Here is a 21,187-nt window from a genome sequence, read left to right on the forward strand (position 1 = left end):
ATACTTTTATAAACTTTACAAATTTTTTAATTGCAAATTTATAATGATTTAGAACAAATTATATATTCGAAATCTTTGTATTGAAGTGTTCTTTTGAGGTAATTTTATCTTGGATTTGACACTTTATTTATTAAATTGATAGAATAGCATGTATTTGAATTCAAAATCAATATATGTGAGAAAATAGCCAACGAGAAACTAACTTCAAAGTTGGATTTGAATTATATCAAGATTTCAATTTTATATAAATTTTTGAAGTTTCAAAATAGTTCTGAATCTTAAAATTTTGATTGTAAATGAATAGATGTATATAATTGATTGTATAACAATGACTTATTAGGATTTATCATACGATAATTCTCCTAATAATGTAAATGTTAACTGAATAACGTAGTACGAGTTTTGATATTCAAATACGTTATTAGAGTTGCCATTGAAAGAATTCATTGATTGAAATGGATATTTTGATTATGTAGATTGATTATCCATATTGAAATCCTAGCTACATTAAATTGGGGACGAAGAATTGAGATATGTTGCGAACGAGTAACATACGACATGTATCTTTGTCATATGATATATGATTGATTGATTTGATTGAAAGTATATGTCTATATACTTATTTGTTGAGTTGACGTGACATTAATGATTGGTAGATTAGTATATAAAACACATCATTTTTACACATACATCGATACATGACATGCACGTTGAGCTATGATATTTGGATACCTTGATATCATTGGATTTTGATTCTCGGGTTTTGAGCATGATACTATGTTTGGTATTATGTGATCCTTAAAAATATAGCCATTTGTGGTCCCTATGATTGATTGGTTGAGATTTTGGATTTGATAGCGCTTTGCCGACGCTATCATACGGATATTCCTTGATACTTAACTGAGGCCAGTGTGTCTGCTCGAGCATTGATTTGATAGCAATTCGATTGATTCTGATATATGCTTCGTGGATGAGCATTTGACATAATATCTCCACGACATGTTGTATTTATTATGGTTGTTCTATACGGAGCGTTTTCTCACCCCCAAGGGAGATTGTTGTTGTCTTTGTGTAGACAATGTCATGAACTCCAGATTATCAGGAGACAAGAGAGGACTTCTGGAGGGAGCCAAATCTGAGTTGAGGTTGAGTAGTCTATCCCAGTGTATATATATATCTATATACTGAGACATGTCTCGTTGATATGTACAGTCATGTATGGGCTTGTTTTATACTGTGATGTATTTAGACGAGACTTTATTATATACTAGTTTTAGTATTATAATCATAGTCGATACATTTTGGGCTCATCGTAATAAAATTTTTACTCGTTTTCCGCTGTAACTAATTAACTCTAATCAAACTATATTATAATAACGATTAGGAGTGAAGGGCCCCAACAGTATGATATCAGAGCATAACTGAGAATGTTCGATTGAGTCTTGTGTACACTTGAATAGGCACAAATGAAATGTGTGTTTGTGTTTAACTTACTTGTATTATTTTCTCCTACTTGATTTAGTTTGAGTAAATTGGTGATGAGATTAATGATTTGATATGATGAGTATTTATAGTTGGTATTTTTTTGTGGTATTCATAGTATACTTTTGTTGATGGATCTCACAAATCTTGAAACCACTATGAGTAGTAGTACTGAGAGGATGGTCGGACAATTCGAACGAATGTCCATGGATATGGTTATGGCTCCATTCCATGATCTAAAGCCACCGAAGTTCTTTAGCACTGAGAGTGCAGAAAGAGAATAGTCATGGCTGAAGGATATGAACACTTGTTTAATATTGTGGAATATTCCAAGCTTCGGAGATTGAAACTTTCCTTTTATCAATTAAAAAACCGTGCAAAATCTAGGTGGGAAGCTGCTAAAATTGCACTGAATGAGGCCGATGCTAAAGTCACATGGGATGTCTGCAAGGCCCAGTTTTTTGAGCTGTACTCTCCTCCATCTTATTATATTGCCCAGAAAATGAATTCAACAGTCTGCAGCAGAGAATGATGACGGTTGCAGAATATGCTTTTAAATTTTCTACCTTGCTGAAATATGTGTCTCATGTAGCTGCAAACCCAAGAGTGAAATATAATAGGTTTGTGAATCATTTATATCCTGCACCATAAAGACTTTTGGTCTCACTACTACAAAGAATAACACCAATAATAAATTCATTAAAGATTCATCCGCTATTTACCTATTATTGAATTGGATACGAATCATGATTGATTACCTCAAAATTGGATCCGCGAAACTGTAATGTTTAAGCGGGGAACTCTGGCCTCATTCGCAATGGCACGGGCCAGTGTAGTTTTCGCACGTCCTGGTGGCCCGTGTATCAAAATTACCAATAAGGAACTCAGTCCGAGTGTACGCCGAAAACGTCTTTATCCCACCTAAATACCAAAATTTTGGGCGGTTCTCCATCTTCATCCTTTTTTTTTGGGATTTAAGCGAGAAAAAAGAAACAAGAACAATGTAACCCTAATTTCAGTTCGGCGAGAGGTTAGAGTTTAAGTTTGGCCAAAAGCGTGGTTTAGGGTTCGGTAAGTAATGGACGAAACATAATTTTTTTAATAATGATAATGATTTTGTGTATCTCATTTATGTTATTTAAGCTCAAAATTAGTATTTGAAATTTCGAATAATCCAATTTTTTCAAAGGTATTGGGCAATTACCGAAACCGTTAACCACACAAGTATCACATATTACTTTATACTTAGATGACCAGCATACCTGAACCTCCTCTGAGCAGCCATTTAGTAGAAGATATTTCATGAATGGGTACTCTCTCCTCGTTCGCGATTGCACAGGCAGGGTAGTTTTCTCACATCCTGGTGGCTCGTGTATCAAAATTACAGATAGGGAACTCAGTCTGAGTGTACGCCGCACCTGTGGTTGACAGAAATGAAACAACACTTCCATTTCTACCCGATCAAGAACGTCCCTTATCCCACCTAAATCCGAAAATTTTGGGCAGTTCTCCATCTTCTTCATCTTTTTTTAGGATTTAAGCGAGAAAAAAGAACAATGTAACCCTAATTTCAGTTCGGCGATAGGTCAGAGCTTAAGTTTGGCCAAAAGCGAGGCTTAGGGTTCAGTAAAGTAATGCTGAAACATATTTTTTTTAATAACGATAATGATGTTCTGTGTCCCATTTATGTTATTTAAGCTCAAAATTAGTATTTGAAATTTCGAATAATCCAATTTTTTCAAAGATATTGGGCGACGACTGAAACCGTCAACCACACAAGTATCACATATTACTTTATACTTAGACGACCAGTATACCTGAACCTCCTCCGAGCAACCATTTAGTAGAAGATAATTCATGAATGGGTACTCTTGCCTCGTTCGCAATGGCACGGGCCAGGGTAGTTTTCGCACTTCCTGGTGGCCCGTGTATCAAATTTACCGATAAGGAACTCAGTCCGAGTGTATGCGGCACCTGTGGTTGACAAAAAGGAAACAACACTTCCATTTCTACACGATCAAGAACGTCCCTTATCCCACCTAAATCCGAAAATTTTGGGTGGTTTTCAATATTTTTTTTTTGGGTATTTAAGCGAGAATAAAAAACAACAATCTAACCTTAATTTCAGTTTGGCTAGAGATCAGAACTTAAGTTTGGTAAAAAACGCGATTTAGGGTTTGGTAAAGTAATGGCTGAAACATAATTTTTTTTAAGGACGAGAATGATGTTGTGTGTCCCATTTATGTTTTTTAGGCTCAAAATTAGTATTTGAAATTTTAAATAATCCAATATTTTGATAGATATTGGGCGACGACCGAAATCGTCAACCACACAAGTATTACATATTACTTTATACTTAGAAGACCAGCATACCCGTGCCTCCTCCGAGCAGTCATTTAGTAGAAGATATTTCATCAATGTGTACTCTCGCCTCATTCGCCATGGCACGGGCCATGGTAGTTTTTCCACATCCTGTTGGCCCGTGTATCAAAATTACTTAAAGGGAACTCGGTCCGAGTATATGCCGCACCTGTGGTTGACAGAAAGGAAACAACACTTCTATTTCTACTCGATCAAGAACGTCCCTTACCCCACCTAAATTCGAAAATTTTGGGAGGTTTCAATCTTCTTTTGCGAGGGGGGTAATTTCAGCGAGAAAAAAAAAAAAGAACAATGTAACTCTTATTCTAATCCGGCAAGAGGTCAGAGCTTAAGTTTGGTCGAAAGTGCGGTTTAGGGTTCGGTAAAGTAATGGCTGAAACATAATTTTTTTTAATAACGATAATAATGTTGTATGTCCCATTTATGTTAAATTTATATTTGAAATTTCGATTAATAAAATGTTTTCAAAGATATCGGGCGATGACCGAAACATCAACCACACAAGTATCACATATTATTTTATAATTAGATGATTACCTCAAAGATTCATCCGCTATTTACCTATTATTGAATTGGATACGAATCATGATTGATTACCTCAAAATCAACAAGCGTTATTATGACTTCTTCCACTCCATACATGTTCTTTGCACTGGTTCTAGCCTTTTTGACGAGTGCAGCCAAATCTGTCGCAACAAATCCTTGCATTGACCATGCTATCTTACTCATATCCACTCCAACATTACTACCACATGTGAATTTAGTCAGTATCTTGAGCCGAGCCTATTCGAAACCGTCAACCACACAAGTATCACAAATTATTTTATATTTAGATGACCATCATACCTGAACCTCCACCCAGCAGCCATTTAGTAGAAGATATTTTATGAATGGGTACTCTCGCCTCGTTCATAATGGCACGGGCCAGGGTAGTTTTCCCATATCCTGTTGGCCCGTGTATCAAAATTACTGAAAGGGAACTCAGTACGAGTATATGCCGCACCTGTGGTTGACAGAAAGGAAACAACACTTATATTTCTACTCGATCAAGAACGTCCCTTATCCCACTTAAATTCAAAAATTTTGGGAGGTTTCAATCTTTTTTTTAAAAAAAGAACAATGTAACTCTTATTTCAGTTCGGCAAGAGGTCAGAGCTTAAGTTTGGCCGAAAGCGCGGTTTAGGGTTCGATAAAGTAATGGCTGAAACATAATTTTTTATAATACGAAAATGATGTTGTGTGTCCCATTTATGTTATTTAAGCTCAAAATTTATATTTGAAATTTTGAATAATCCAATTTTTTCAAAGATGTCTGGCGATGACCGAAACGTCAATCACACAAATATTACATATTACTTTATAATTAGATGATTACCTCATAGATTCATCCGCTATTCACCTATTATTGAATTTGATACGAATCATGATTGATTACCTCAAAATCAACAAGCGTTATTATGACTTCTTTCACTCCATACATGTTCTTTGCAATGGTTCTAGCCTTTTTGACGAGTGCAGCCAAATCTGTCGCAACAAATCCTTTACTTGACCTTGCTATCTTACTCATATCCACTCCAACATCAATGTTACTACCACATGTTAATTTTGTCAGTATCTGGAGCCAAGCCTATTCGAAACCGTCAACCACACAAGTATCACATATTATTTTATACTTAGATGACCAGCATACCTGAACCTCCACCGAGCAGCCATTTACTAGAAGATATTTCATTAATGGGTACTCTCCTCTCTTTCGTAATGGCACAGGCCAGGGTAGTTTTCCCACATCCTGTTGGCCCGTGTATCAAAATTACTTAAAGGGAACTCAGTCCGAGTATATGCCGCACCTGTGGTTGACAGAAAGGAAACAACACTTCTATTTCTACTCGATCAAGAACGTCCCTTATCCCACCTAAATTCAAAAATTTTGGGAGGTTTCAATCTTCTTTGGGGGGGTGGGTTGGGGGATTTAAGCGAGAAAAAAAAAGAACAATGTAACTCTTATTTCAGTTTGGCAAGAGGTCCGAGCTTAAGTTTGGCCGAAAGCGCGGTTTAGGGTTCAGTAGAGTAATGGTTGAAACATATATTTTTATAATAAGAAAATGATGTTGTGTGTCCAATTTATGTTATTTAAGCTCAAAATTTATATTTGAAATTTTGAATAATCCAATTTTTTCAAAGATATCGGGCTGACCGAAATGTCAACCACACAAGTATCACATATTACTTTATAATTAGATGATTACCTCATAGATTCATCCGCTATTCACCTATTATTGAATTGGATACGAATCATGATTGATTACCTCAAAATCAACAAGCGTTATTATGACTTCTTCCACTCCATACATGTTCTTTGCACTCGTTCTAGCCTTTTTGATGAGTGCCGCCAAATCTGTCGCAACAAATCCTTGACTTGACCTTGCTATCTTACTCATATCCACTCCAACATAAATGTTATTACCACATGTGAATTTAGTCAGTATCTGGAGCCGAGCCTATTCGAAACCGTCAACCACACAAGTATCACATATTATTTTATACTTAGATGACCAGCATACCTGAACCTCCACCGAGCAGCAATTTAGTAGAAGATATTTCATGAATGGGTACTCTCGCCTCGTTCGTAATGGCACGGGCCAGGGTAGTTTTCCCACATCCTTTTGGCCCGTGTATCAAAATTACTGAAAGGGAACTCAGTCCGAGTATATGCCGCACCTGTGGTTGACAGAAAGGAAACAACACTTCTATTTCTACTCGATCAAGAACGTCCCTTATCCCACCTAAATTCGAAAATTTTGGGAGGTTTCAATCTTCTTTTGGGAGGGGGGTAATTTCAGCGATAAAAAAAAAGAACAATGTAACTCTTATTTCAGTTCGGCAAGAGGTCAGAGCTTAAGTTTGGCCGAAAGTGCGGTTTAGTGTTCGCTAAAGTAATAGCTGAAACATAATTTTTTATAATACGAAAATGATGTTGTGTGTCCCATTTATGTTATTTAAACTAAAATTTATATTTGAAATTTTGAATAATCCAATTTTTTCAAAGATATCGGGCGATGACCGAAACGTCAACCACACAAGTATCACATATTACTTTATAATTAGATGATTACCTCATAGATTCATCCGCTATTAACCTATTATTGAATTGGATACGAATCATGATTGATTACCTCAAAGTCAACAAGCGTTATTATGAATTCTTCCACTCCATACATGTTCTTTGCACTGGTTCTAGCATTTTTGACGAGTGCAGCCAAATATGTCGCAACAAATACTTGACTTGACCTTGCTATCTTACTCATATCCACTCCAACATCAATGTTACTAGCACATGTGAATTTAGTCAGTATCTGGAGCCGAGCTTCTTCTCTAGGGAAATCCAAGCCAATAACTCCAAAACGTCCAAAGAAGTTAAGTATGTCCAGTTCATTAGCTGCCCTGAATATGAGAACGGGGGCACAATTGTTCGAACAACCGACTTGGTACGATTCTCAATGCACTTCTTTAATTGTGTGAGAAGGCGCAGTCGCTTCATTCCATCATGAAGATCTTCCTTGTTTAGTGCAATTGCATCAATTTCATCCACGAAAACAACACATGGTGCTGTCCTGTTTGCTTCCGAGAACTTCATGCGAAACTGTAATGTTTAAGCAGGGAACTCTGGCCTCGTTTGCAATGGCACGGGCCAGGGTAGTTTTCGCACGTCCTGGTGGCACGTGTATCAAAATTATGATAAGGAACTCAACCCGAGTATAGGTCTAGAACGTCACTTATCCCACCTAAATCCGAAAATTTTGGACGGTTCTCTATCTTCATCCTTTTTTTATTTAAGCGAGAAAAAATAAACAAGAACAATGGTTTAGGGTTCGGTAAAGTAATGGCTGAAACATAATTTTTTTTAATAACGATAATGATGTTGTGTGTTCCATTTATGTTATTTAAGCTCGAAATTAGTATTTGAAATTTCGAATAATCCATTTTTTTAAAAAATATTGGGCAACGACCGAAACTGTCAACTACACAAGTATCACATATTACTTTATACTTAGATGACCAGCATACCTGAACCTCCTCTGAGCAGCCATTTAGTAGAAGATATTTCATGAATGAGTACTCTCGCCTCGTTCGCGATGGCACAGGCAGGGTAGTTTTTCCACATCCTGGTGAACCGTGTATCAAAATTACTGAAAGGGAACTCAGTCTGAGTGTACGCCGCACCTGTTGTCGACAGAAAGGAAACAACACTTCCATTTCTACCCGATCAAGGACATCCCTTGTCCTACCTAAATCCTAAAATTTTGGGCAGTTCTCAATCTTCTTCCTTTTTTTGGATTTAAGTTAGAAAAAAGAAACAAGAACATTGTGACCCTAATTTCAGTTGGGGAGAGGTCAGAGCTTAAGTTTAGCCGAAACCGAGGCCTAAGGTTCGGTAAAGTAATTGCTGAAACATAATTTTTTTTAATAACGATAATAATGTTGTGTGTCTCATTTATATTATTTAAGTTAAAGTTAGTATTTGAAATTTCGAATAATCCAATTTTGTCAAAGATATTGGGCGACAACCGAAACTGTCAACCACACAAGTATCACATATTATTTTATATTTAGATGACCAGCATACATGAACCTCCACCGATCAGCGATTTAGCAGAAGATATTTAATGAATGAGTACTCTTGCCTCGTTTGTAATGGCACGGGCCATGGTAGTTTTCCCACAACCTGTTGGCTCGTGTATCAAAATTACTGAAAAGGAACTTGGTCCGAGTATATGCCGCACCTGTGGTTGACAGAAAGGAAACAACACTTCTATTTCCACTCGATCAAGAACGTCTCAGTTCGGCAAGATGCCAGAGATTAAGTTTGGCCGAAAGCTCGGTTTAGGGTTCAGTAAAGTAATGATAAAACATAATTTTTTTAAATAACGATATTAATGTTTTGTGTCCCATTTTTGTTATTTAAGCTCAAAATTTATATTTGAAATTTCGATTAATCCAATTTTTTCAAAGATATAGAGCGATAACCGAAACGTCAACCACATAAGTATCACATATTACTTTATACTTAGACGACCAGCATACCTGAACCTCCACAGCCATTTGTAGAAGATATTTCATGAATGGGTACTCTCGCCTCTTTCGCAATGGCACGGGCCAGTGTTGTTTTCCCACATCATGGTGATCCGTGTATCAAAATTACCGATAAAGAACTCAGTCTGGGTGTACGCCGCACCTGTGGTTGACAGAAAGGAAACAACAATTCCATTTTTACCCGATCAAGGACGTCCTTCGTCCCACCTAAATCCGAAAACTCGGACATTCTTATATGAAGGAACAGCTCCAAATAAAAATTCATAAGGTGTTTTTCCCTCTAGCATAATAGAAGGAGTACGATTAATCAACTACGCAGCTGTCAAGACACACACTCTCCCCAAAATTCAACAGGTAGATTTGCTTGAAATTGTAGTGTCGTTCAACATTGATGATGTGGCGATTTTGACGTTCCACTCTTCCATTTTGTTGAAGAATCCCAATACACGAAGTTTGACGTATTATCTCGTTTTCCACAAAGTATCATTCAAGCAAGTAAACTCAGTTTCATTATGACTTCGCACAATTTTCACATATTCATTAATTTGTATGTGTATCATAGTGATAAAATTTTGAAAAGTTTTTTCCACCTTGACTTTAGTACTCAATAAATAGACTCACACTCCTCTGGAGTGATCATCAACAATTGTCAAAAAATAATGTGCACCACAAAAATTCGGAGTTTTATATGGACCCCACAAATCACAATGGATCATCTCAAAAAAATTAGACGCCTTATTATTATTTACCAAAAATTCTCATCGACATTGCTTTGCTCGTACACAAATATCACAAGTTCTAACATAATCACTTCTAATTATTTTAGCATGGCAATAACTGAATAATTCTACTAGAAGGATGTCCCATTCTTCGATGCCACAAGTCAAAGGTGTCCTTCCTCGCTGTAGTCATAGCTCTGGGTGGCACTATCCCTCTAAAGTAGTAAAGCCCCTCACGTTGCTCACCCGCACCACTCTGTATCCTCGAATTGCGGTCTTGCATAACACATATTATAAAATGAACCACACGATTTAACTCTTCTTTCAATTGCGAGACTGAAATAAAGCTACACTTCAAGTTGGGTACACATAACACATTGTTCAATTTCAAATATTCATTCAACACCACAGTCCCGCTTTTTTCGGCTATTGCCTCCTTTCCATCCGGCGGCCCAACTGGGCATGCAAGCACTTTCTCCATGCAACTCATGAACTCAAGTCTACCAATCATATGATGAGAGGATCCGGTGTCAATTATCCACTCCATTGTTCGATGCTTACCGTTCGGTCTTCCTTGATTTCCATCTTTTTTGTATTCAGAAGCTTCATCAACAAATTCCACTGCTCATTGCTCAATCCACTTAATCCACTTTTGTCTGTTTCTGTTTTTTGTTCTTGAGATAAACTTTCATGTCTTGTCACTTGGGCTACATTTTCAACTCTTCCCAGAACATTTTCAATTTGGCATAATAATTCATAACAGACATGCCTTGTTATTTGCATTCGATCAACACACATTTGAGTTTTTGAATTCTTGGTCCGTTTCTAACAAGTGAATCTTTCCTTGATATCCTGCCATAGTTCCTTCGTAGACTCCATGTAGGTTATGGTTGAGCGAAGGGCTGGCTCGATCATCTTCAATATCCATGACACTAACATGGAATTGATTGTCTATCAATCCTCTAGTTCCACACAATCATCGGAAGGTGTCTTCACCGAACCATCAATGAAACCGAACTTTTTCTTGGCCCTAACACCGTCTTCATGGCTCACACCCATTCATCGTAGTTCTTGCCTTTTAATTGAACTTGTGTGATAATGTTTCGTGGGTTGTCGCTGGCAGAAAGGTAAAACGGAGATGTGAACTTAGAAGACACATCACCTCCTTCCTTCTTCTTGTTGTCATCTTTTCCAGCCATGATTATCGCTATGGTACCATGAAAGAATCAATATTTTCGGATGGGAAAAAGTCACCTTCATTCAGAATATCGCATGCTTATTATATGCATGCTTGTATACAAAGATCTTACCATAAATAAACACAATCAAATTCTCTTAAATATCTACACTATTAAAGAAAGAATGTATGTGCGAATATACACATCTTAATATACAAGATTTATTTGCAATAGGAAGCCGCCAAAGTTCTTGGACTTGATGGTGAGAGTTGAATCTGCAATCTATTTCTCGAGACAAAAACTATTACAAAAAATTACCTGGCAAGTGTCAATTGGATCTTGATTAATTTGGACAAATTGAAATCATCTGGACGATTGGTACGCTGCTCTCTCCTAAGTTCTTTGCAGCGCACATGTGATTCTTTGATACTCGTCTTTTCTGAATTTTTTCTTCTATTTCGAGTTTTTTTATAAATAAAAAAAAAATTAGTATGGAAAATGTTTATCTCGTTGGATAAATTCGATTGGATTTATGGTTCTTATGTCTTTTTTGTTGGAATTCTTCTTTGTTTCAAGAATTTGATTATGGTAGTCTAGAATAAAAAATGCATTAGATTTATAGAAACATTCACCCAAAATATATTGTAAGTTTTAAGTAGTTGGTTAAACACGGAAATCCAACCATTGCACCCAAAAAGTGTATCCACAAATATCCCCGCGAATACAACCCAAAAATTTGTCACGACGTACATGACCGGTTTTATTTTTTATTATTCATATCGGTTGGCCGGAAAGGTCCGTGCAAGGATCAAATTCATTTCTTCTTTATGATGGTAAAATTATATGGACACCGAAATACAAGAAAATGTACAGAAATAAGATATTTCACGCAAAGTTAAACAAAATAAACACGAGTCTCAAGAGCTTCTCCAAGGTCATAGCCGGACATGAGCTGAGGCCACGGCCGTTCCCTCAGATCCCTTACATTTTTCGACTCTCGTAACTTTTCTCGAACGGCAAATCAAACTATGGATGAAAACAAACGACTCAAGGCTCCAACTTAGGAGCCAGAGTCGTGACAGCATCAACTACGGTGAGGAAAATTTTGTCTTCTCCGATCAAGCTGGGGAAGTCAGACGCATAGAGCTTGTCGAGCACCACCTGCCCCGGATTTGCTAAAGCAATCTGCACGAAAATGGGAATCAATCAATGGAGCTAACTGTTACATATGGTGTGCACAATTGTCTGACACAACGTGTTGTGGAGCTGACATGGGACCAAGAATTCATGCATGTGCCTTGTTAGTTTTAATGAAACACTATATATCGTACCTGTATATCTTTCTTTTGTAGATGTTTGTGCAGATCTTCCAAGGAATGAATGCCGCTTGTGTCGATATCAGTTACAGCTGCAAACGAAAAAACATGGAAAATATTTTAGAGCATATTCATTAACATGCTGAGAATCAAATTCAAGAGTTAATTATATCAACACCGGTCGTCTTTTGGTCCCATGACACACCACCGTAAGTTTAATTAGTTACATGGATGTTCAATTTTGCATCAGGTATTGTCAAGGTTGTCATCGAAACTATTCAAACTTCAGGTGTTTACTTGTATTTCACAAACCGACACCCCCAAATTTATGAAGCCAAAAAGTCCTTACGTGACATTTCAATTATTAAATAATGAATTTTTTGGTGGCTGCTATCTTTAAGCTGTTCCTCCTCTTCATCTGTAAGTAATCTCAGTATCCTGTAAAAATAAGTGTATCTTCATTAGTACTCGTCAAATCCCACGCCAGAGGAATTACATTGGTACAATTACAAAGATCAAAGATGGGACCGAAATAAAGAGACTAGGACTTGCGTATACCTCTCCCTAATGTAATTGGCGTTCGAAAAATAGATTGCCGAATCAACTCTAACAATCAGAAGTCCAGAAATTTTGGTGGCTTCCGGATATTGTTGAATGTTACGGTAAACCGAAGTTCTTGGGATCTTCCCAAGCACCGCAGTTCGAGGCCTCGTAACTTGGAGAAGAATCTTGGCAAATGATAGAGCAACCTGTATGTTACGTTCTCAGAAGTTAAAACACTATCAAATATAACTGAAACAGAAACAGAGGCTAGGTTGTGTGTCTTAACCGCAATAAGAAGACCAATCTCAACGGAGACGAAAACAACCCCGAAGAATGCTCCCATACAAGCCGCAAAATCAAATTTGTCGATCTTCCATATAACTTTCATGGCTTGAAGGTCGATCAAGCTCACCACAGCTGATATGATAATGGCAGCTAAAATTGCATTGGGTGTGTACTTAAAAAGTGGGGTGATCACCAAAAGAGTCAGCAAAACAACGATAGACATGACTATGTTCGACACAGCAGTGTTGCATCCAGCCATGAAGTTCACAGCAGAGCGTGAGAAGGAACCTGTCAAGAAGTCAGAAAATCAAAAACTCGAAGGCTTGAGGTAAAATTACACATTACGGAAGGCCTATCTTGTTTATTTAGCACGTCACCTCTTTATATGGTAAAAATGTGTTCAAATAAACATCATATAAATTTTTTTTTCAAAATAAGATCGCTCAAAAGATGCATCATAATCTGAACATTATCAAATATGATTTTTGAATATATTATTCCATTTATATTTTCAAACATTTTAATTCAAATTAAGAGTAGGGAAAATTGGTTTCTAGAAGACCTACCAGTGGCCACATAGCACGATGTCATCGAGCCAATGATGTTCATCGACCCCAACGCGACCATTTCTTTGTTTCCATCTAAGTGGTAGTCTTTCATTGCTGCAAACGTTCTACCAATAGCCACAGCTTCCTGTGAGACGTAAAATCTTTTAGCTTTATGAATTTTGATACTCAAACGAGTATTTTATATATGCCTTTTCTCCTTACCGTTAATGCTATCATCCCTGCAACCACACCAATTTTAAAACCTTTGCCAAGATAGCTTCCCGAGAAATATATCTCGTGCACAGAAGCAGGATTTATGCCTCGGTCAATGTGGCGCACCTATTCATGTATATGGAGTAAAAAAGTTTTTTTTCCGGAACAAGATGATCGATTGTAACAAGTTTACTTGTTTGACATCTATATATATTGAATACTTACAATTTGAACGCCTTTCTTGTCTGCACGAGTGATGTAAACAAAGAAGGTTGAAATGATAACTGAAAGCAAAGGAGCTATAGCAGAAATCCAAAACAATTTCTTCTTCTTTTTTCCCTGATTCGACAAAATAAGGATCAACATGTTAAAATGATGAACTTACAGTTTGCGAAAATGTTAAATAAAGGGATTCAATCTCACAATGTATTTGGCAAGGAGTAGGAATGCCAAGAATGAAACTCCTATCACAATAGTCTCCCAATTCCACTGTTAAACAAGGAGAATAGTAAGCTTCAAACACAGTAAATAAACGTTAAATCTTTATTCTATTGAATTATACAACTCTTATTTCAAATAAGAACCTAATTGAGTCTCACCCCATGATGCACATTACTCCACACAGATCTCATCACAGAAACTATGTCTGTTTTTTTGGTGAAGGTCTTTACACCAAGCAAGCCTTTGAGCTGCTGGAGCCCGATGGTGATGGCTGCCCCAGCCATGAATCCAACTATGGCAGCATGAGAAAGGAAATCAATCAAGAATCCCAGCCTGGATAAAAACATGAACACAAAATTTAGTTTCTCGAGGGTGAGTCCAAAAGATCAAATGGAAGAAACTGACCAATGACTGTTGTTTATGCTTTTACCGGAAGAACCCGAGTACAAACTCAGTGACTCCAGCAAAGAATGTAGCTGTAAATGCGAGACTCCGATACTCGCGTTTGTTTTTGGGATCAATCTCATTCTGAAGCATAGTTCCAAGCAAGAGAGACACCACTGCTACTGGTCCGATGGCGATATCTCTCGAGCTACCCATGAAAGCATAAATCAGGGGCGGAACGAAACTGCTATCTGCAATTCCATTCAAAAGTTTCAGGCAATCAACTGACCATATTTCTCATTCATTCTTAAAAAAGCGCCTTCCTTTGAAGGGTATCCATAAAGCGACTTACAAAGCCCATATTGCGGATCCAGATTAGCAAGTTTTGCATACGCAATGTCCTGAGGGATGCACAGACTTGCAATGGTAAGCCCTGCAATGAGATCACCTTTAAACATTGAAATCTTATAGCTACGTCCCCATTCAAGGATGGGGAAAATAGATTGTATTCCGAGTAATAGTTTTTTCGACTTTGGTTGATTCTTGAAAGGACGAAGCGGTTCATCATGGAAAAACGTATCCTTCACCGTTTGTGTGAACTCCTTGAGAAGGCCTTGCTTTGGCGGTGCCCCCACCTTGTGAACATACGGAAAGTTATCGGAATTGCGGCGTGAAGAAGCCGCACTAGCAACATCCACCCCATCTACGACTCGATTGCTACTCATTGTTTCCCAAGAAAGAGACCACCTGCACTCAGAAATAAAGACGACGAGTAAATCTTCCGCATTCAAGAAATCAAACCAGCAGTCATATACTACAACAAAAGACAAGATCATGCAACAAGCTCTGTACCTCTGAGTTTCTCCTTTTTGAATGGCCATTGAAATTGAAAACAATCAGCCTTTTCATAGTTGTATATATAGTTTTTTATTCGGAAAAACATTGACTTAGAAATGGTGATCTATATGCATACCCTGATCTGTTGCTAAGGATATCATAAATTTTCACGCGCATTAATTCTTCATCCAAAGTTCGTGTCCTAGTTCTCACCCATGTCATGTAAAAGTTCTGGTTCCGGACTGGCTCTGCCAATTCGATGGAAGCAACCAAAGATTTTCTAATTTCTATGTCCAGTCAGAATACTTGTAACCCAGAAAAAGGCATAATTAATTAATCACAAATGCACACCTCTTTCTAGCGTAATCAAATGATAATAAAGCACCTTTCTTCACTTTTCAATTGCTAAATAAAGTGCAATTCTGAAAAGTTCACCTTTCCAAAAACTCTTTCTCCAACTTCTCTTCTCAACGTAAAGCTACGCCAATATGCATGGAGGCCTTCTCTTCCGACCAGCAAAATTCTACGCAAAAGGAAAAAAAATTTACAAACTCCGACAAAAATAGCCGCAGTAATTCTAATAGTTACCGTCAGGGGAAAAAAACCATACAAAAAATTTTCATTTTCTGAAACGTACTAATGATTGCTTGCCCTGTCTGCATTTTGCAGATTAAACCAGGAAAACTCCAAGAAATTCAAAATAAACAATATGATTACCGAGATCACGTCCAGGTTCAATGAATCTGGACGTAGCTGAATGATTTCTTGAATTTATTATCCGGAAGATTAGCCCACGACTGTATTTGTCGCAAGCCAACGTGAATCGGAGAAGAACTTGCAGGATATTTAAGCGGAGAAGGCGTTGAATGGAAACACGTCTCAAGTGTAAAAATTAGACCAAAATATTATTTATTAAAATCGTTGGATATTATTGTGGCGCCTGGCAAGTCTTTCAAAAAGTCCTCGGAGAAGGCGGAATAATCGCATTTTTTTTTTTTATTGGAACAGCTTTTTGTTCGACGGTTTGTATTTTCTGTCACAATCTGATGTGTATTTAAAATAAAATATAATATTTTTTTATGAATATAATAAAATTAGATATTCGTTACAAAAAAATTAAATTACGAAACAATCTTATAATTACGTTTTATCTATTATCGTATGTCATTGTTCTACATTTTCGATCAATGAAACAAATGATTTTTTTCTTCCTTTCTTATGCATATTATCGATTAAAATTTTCTGAGCACTACATAATCATCTTACTATTTGATTAAATTATTTTTAAAATTTCGATTAGGTTATCATATATGTACCAATAATTAAGATAGAAGAAATACTGGGATCGAAAAAGATATTTTAGTAAAGTTTTTTTTGGAATAAATGGAATTCGTGTATGCATTAAATATTAAAGTTTTAATGTATTTTTTTTAACCGTTTTCTATCGAATTTTGGTGATGCATTTGATATTTCTCCAGATGAATTATTTAATGGATATAAAAAATTTAATATGTGTGCTCAAATTATTAGCAATTTTCTAGTTATTTATATAATTTATTTATGCAAAAAATATCGAAATAAAAATAATCGAAATGATTTAGAAACAAAGGGTTCTTTCACGTGAAAGGGTGGAAAGAGGACAAATATTTAATGTTTAATTTTTCCCCACTTTTTTCTCAAGACAAGACAAAGACAGACAATTAATATCGTTTTGTGGCCATGCAAAAGTGGAAAATTTCGGTAATATTTTTACTATTCAAAGTTCAAACCATATGGTTTAGTTTAATGTATAAGTTTTGTTCGGTTTCTAATCTCCATACTTCTGACTTTTGAGAACCTACAATTGAGTCTCGACTACTGAATACTGTCAATTATTGGCATTAAAGAAATCAATTTCTTAGATGCTATCTTTAAAATAATAATTAAAAATATCATTTTTCCTTTATTGACGTAATTTACATTCTGTAACTTTCGTTTTTTTTATAAAATTATTAAAAGTTTAATTTCCTGACGAATAAAAACTTATAACTCGAGTCGGGTTAAAGTTCAAATAACATCATTCGATCGAGATCAAGTTCGAGATCGAGCAAGGTCTATATATAGCTCCATGCATGCTAATGCTCAGCCATTATTAGCATTAAAAAAAAGGAAAAAATTTTACATCCAAACACTTTTTTTTTCTATTTTAATTAAATCTTGCTAGTAAACATATGCACACAATGTGTGCACATATATTAATTTTTTTATATAAAATACAGATATATATATATATATTTGTCTACAATAATTTTTTATATGAAATATAATGAGATTAGAGTAATTTTTATTTAATGCCTAATTGTGCTTTTTTTTTATTTAAAAAATAATGGTAGTTTTGGGGTATTTGGAGAAAGGAATTGGTATGTCATAAGAGGCTAAAAGTGTTTATTATACATGTCTTAAACTTAATAATAGTAATAGATTATTATTATTATTATTATTATTATCTTGTTTTTTTTTATTTGTCTCCTTGTCTGTTTACTTTACCTCAACTTTTTTCTAGAAACTAATGTAAGGTCCACATTAACACCGTGTCGAGTTGAATTTGAAGAAGGAATCAAGAAACAAAATCAAACTCGGTATCATTATTTAATTTATGGGTAGGTTAGATCGATCGTACCAAATTTTAATAAGATATTTTAATATAAATATTTGTGCGTATATTTTGGTCAATTATTCTGTAAAAATTTCGTAAATTTTATAAAAATAAGTTGGCATGACCTTATTTTTATTTTGTAAAACTTCGCGGCAAAAATTTGTGTGAGTAGGTCTCACGAGTCGTATTTTGTGAGACGAATATCTTATTTAGATCAGCCATAAAAATATTACTTTTTATTGTGAATATCAGAAGGGTTGATCCGTGTCTCACAAATAAAGATTCGTGAAACTGTCTCACGAGAGATCTACTCAAATTTCGCATATCTAGCAGCTTATTTTTTGAAAGACTTGCCAGGCGCCACAATAATATCCAACGAAAAGAGTCGTATATGGATTGAAATATTGTAAAACTGATATGATTTGATTCGAATTTTTATATAAATGCCAATCAAAAGTCAAATGGCTCAATATACCAACCAAAAAACCATTTTGGTCCATCCATTTAATGGTCAAGAAAGGTCGCCCACTGAGAAAGGTGAACAAAATCAGACGAAACATATATTTTAATATACCGACCGAATTTCTGCAATAAAATTAAGGCCATTCATAGTGGCAATATACTAGCATGAACTCACCTAACAGTCAAATTCCATACCAAGTTCTGAAAGTTGAGGATAAATTAACGAAATTTCTCGCTTCAAATTAATGTTAATTCGACCAAGGAAATGATCCACTAAATTAATTAGTTTTTATATTTTTGCATTACCTTATTTGCGACCAAATGATTCTATGTTGTTGATATATATATATATATATATATATATAGTTATCCATCATATTTTAATTATTGTATTAAAGCACAATCAATTAATTAATTATTAATTTGTAGAACGTATTTATTTATTTTTAATTATTAATTGCTTCATAAGTAAGAGCCATCAATATTGTCGTTAAGATATAGCCCATGATCAATGGCCCATATGAGATTGGGTCTTGTTACTAATAAGCTCACTGTGGCCAAGAAAACACTCAACCATAGCATGAATAGAATGGCTTCAGACAAGCATGTATGGTTGGAAATTTGAATCAGATTTAGAGTTTGAATAAAAATTATGTATCATGAATGTAGGAGTTTTTTTTGGCTTTCTGCATTCTTGAGTTAGTTGTGACTCATTATTGTGGAAGTGTCTTTTGATTTTTCAAATTCTTGAGTTAATTGAAGACTTTTGGCTCTTTACATTCTTGAGCTAATGGGAAGATTAACTGAGTTAATTAATCTTGCATTAATCTTGATGTGCATTTTGGGGCTTATAAATAATGTGTTCATTACCTCATTTCAAATACATGAAAATCTTATCTCTTTCAAGCATTCTCCTACATTTCATATTGTTAGCTTTTCATTTGACATTTATTAAATTTCGGTGATAAAGTGAATGTATATTTTCAGTTCGCCGTAGTAATGCCTCATGCTAAGTCACTGCTGGTTGTTCTGTTGTATCCCCACGAGAGCCCGTGTCATAAATGACCGGGATATTAAAATGGATAGCCCAAATCAAGATAAATTTGCAGGAAGAATTCTTCAGAAGCCGGGCATGTGGATGTCCGGGACATTTCTCCTCAGGCTACCAGAAGACTGGGCTCTCATACAAATTCCCGGGAGGCATTCTACCCGGGTTACCTCGGAAATAGCACTGCACTCGAGCGCATCAGTATGAGTCACCTTATGCTTGACAATCATTACTGTCAGAACCACAGAGGTTCGCGTGTCATAACAAGTTATCAGATGTAAGGTATGAGTAGCCACCTTACCCTAATTAGCAGGCGAGCACTGAAAACAAGGTAATCATATGATTTCCCTCATATAAATAACATGTATGTATTTCATTTGAGGGGATTCTGGACTTTTGAGCATTCATGTATATTCATTCACATTTACAGTTTTTCTTATTCATCCTTTACATGCCGACTTAAGTATCGGAGTGGCTACGCCGGACAGCCTTCCGGCGCTCATTCACGAGTTCACTTACTTGTTTGCAGGTTACATTTGAAGCCACGTCCCTTGCTCATTTTCCTTAAACACAGCTTTTATCAGATCCGGTGGATTGCCCCGACCCTGCTCAACCAATTCACCCGGATCGCATCAATGTATGTTGTTGTAACGGATTGACGATTAAATCGATTATGGATTGTCGGGTGATGAAACTGAACCAATCTTATATGATGTCAGATCAAACGGTGTTATGTGATTAGGAGTGTAATCCAATCCAAAAGCAAATTCGATCATTATCCGTTTTGTACACCAAAATACAAGAAAATGTACAGATAACAGCTGTTTCATGCCAACCATGCAAAGTAAAACAAAATAATCGAGTGACCAGTCTCGAGAATATCATAGCCAGAGCGGAGGTAATCTTGAATCACTCCAGTGGATCACTTTTTTGTTTTCCGAATCTCAATCTTACCTCAAACGACAAAACAAACGACTCAAGGCTCCAACTTAGGAGTCAAAGTCGTCACAACGTCAACTACGGTGAGGAAAATCTTGTCTTCTCCAATCAAGTTGGTGAATCGGACGCATAGAGCTTGTCGAGCACCACCCGCCCCGGATTCGCTAAAGCAATCTGCATGGAAATGGGAATGAATCAATGGAGATAATAGCTACTTGTTTATGAGACATGCACGGTCCCAAGAATTCATGTGTTCCGTTACTTTTAGTTAGGGCACCCACAATAGGGTGTTAAATGGATTTTTTAACACCCCATCTCCATTGTGAGTGGGCGTTATAACGCCCACTCATAGGAGAGAGATTTGAACACCCCTCTGTCCGTTTTTTTTTAGAAAAAATTGGCAAATTAGCGACGGTATGAGCGACGGTTGTGGACAACCGTCGCTGACACACGGGCCCCACGTATTTTTAATTATTTTAATTTTGTTTTTAAATTTTGACTTTCACTTGAACGGTAGGATTGGTTTTTTGACAAAAAATAATTTTAATAAATATATTTTTAAAAAATATTTTTTTTCACGAACGGTTATTGTTTCATTTCAATTTCATAATTATTTCTTTCGAACGCCTACTTTATTTAATAAATATATTTTTAAAAAAATTAATATTATTTATTAAAATTAAT

At 36.0% G+C, this 21,187-nt stretch overlaps 1 protein-coding gene across 3 annotated transcripts; it reads right to left on the minus strand.

The window, feature by feature from the left end:
• Positions 1-11,635: 11,635 nt before the first annotated feature.
• On the minus strand, positions 11,636-16,319 carry LOC142539935 (sulfate transporter 1.3-like). 3 transcript variants are annotated; one of them, XM_075645710.1, is made up of 14 exons: positions 16,137-16,319; positions 15,855-15,942; positions 14,935-15,329; positions 14,629-14,833; positions 14,357-14,531; positions 14,181-14,246; positions 13,983-14,096; positions 13,767-13,883; positions 13,563-13,689; positions 12,998-13,284; positions 12,727-12,917; positions 12,518-12,606; positions 12,184-12,260; positions 11,636-12,037 (listed from the first exon to the last, which is right to left on the minus strand). In XM_075645710.1, the coding sequence occupies exons 3-14, from the start codon at positions 15,305-15,307 to the stop codon at positions 11,900-11,902; spliced, it is 1,959 nt and encodes a 652-aa protein (XP_075501825.1). In that variant the 5' UTR covers positions 15,308-15,329; positions 15,855-15,942; positions 16,137-16,319; the 3' UTR covers positions 11,636-11,899. The 3 variants fall into 3 exon arrangements, with proteins under 3 accessions (XP_075501825.1, XP_075501826.1, XP_075501824.1); XM_075645711.1 differs by having other exon boundaries at positions 16,057-16,319; XM_075645709.1 differs by lacking the exons at positions 15,855-15,942; positions 16,137-16,319 and adding an exon at positions 15,435-15,478.
• Positions 16,320-21,187: the final 4,868 nt, after the last annotated feature.

The sequence above is a fragment of the Primulina tabacum genome, chromosome 3 (assembly GCF_025594145.1).
Source record: "Primulina tabacum isolate GXHZ01 chromosome 3, ASM2559414v2, whole genome shotgun sequence".
NCBI lineage: Eukaryota > Viridiplantae > Streptophyta > Magnoliopsida > Lamiales > Gesneriaceae > Primulina > Primulina tabacum.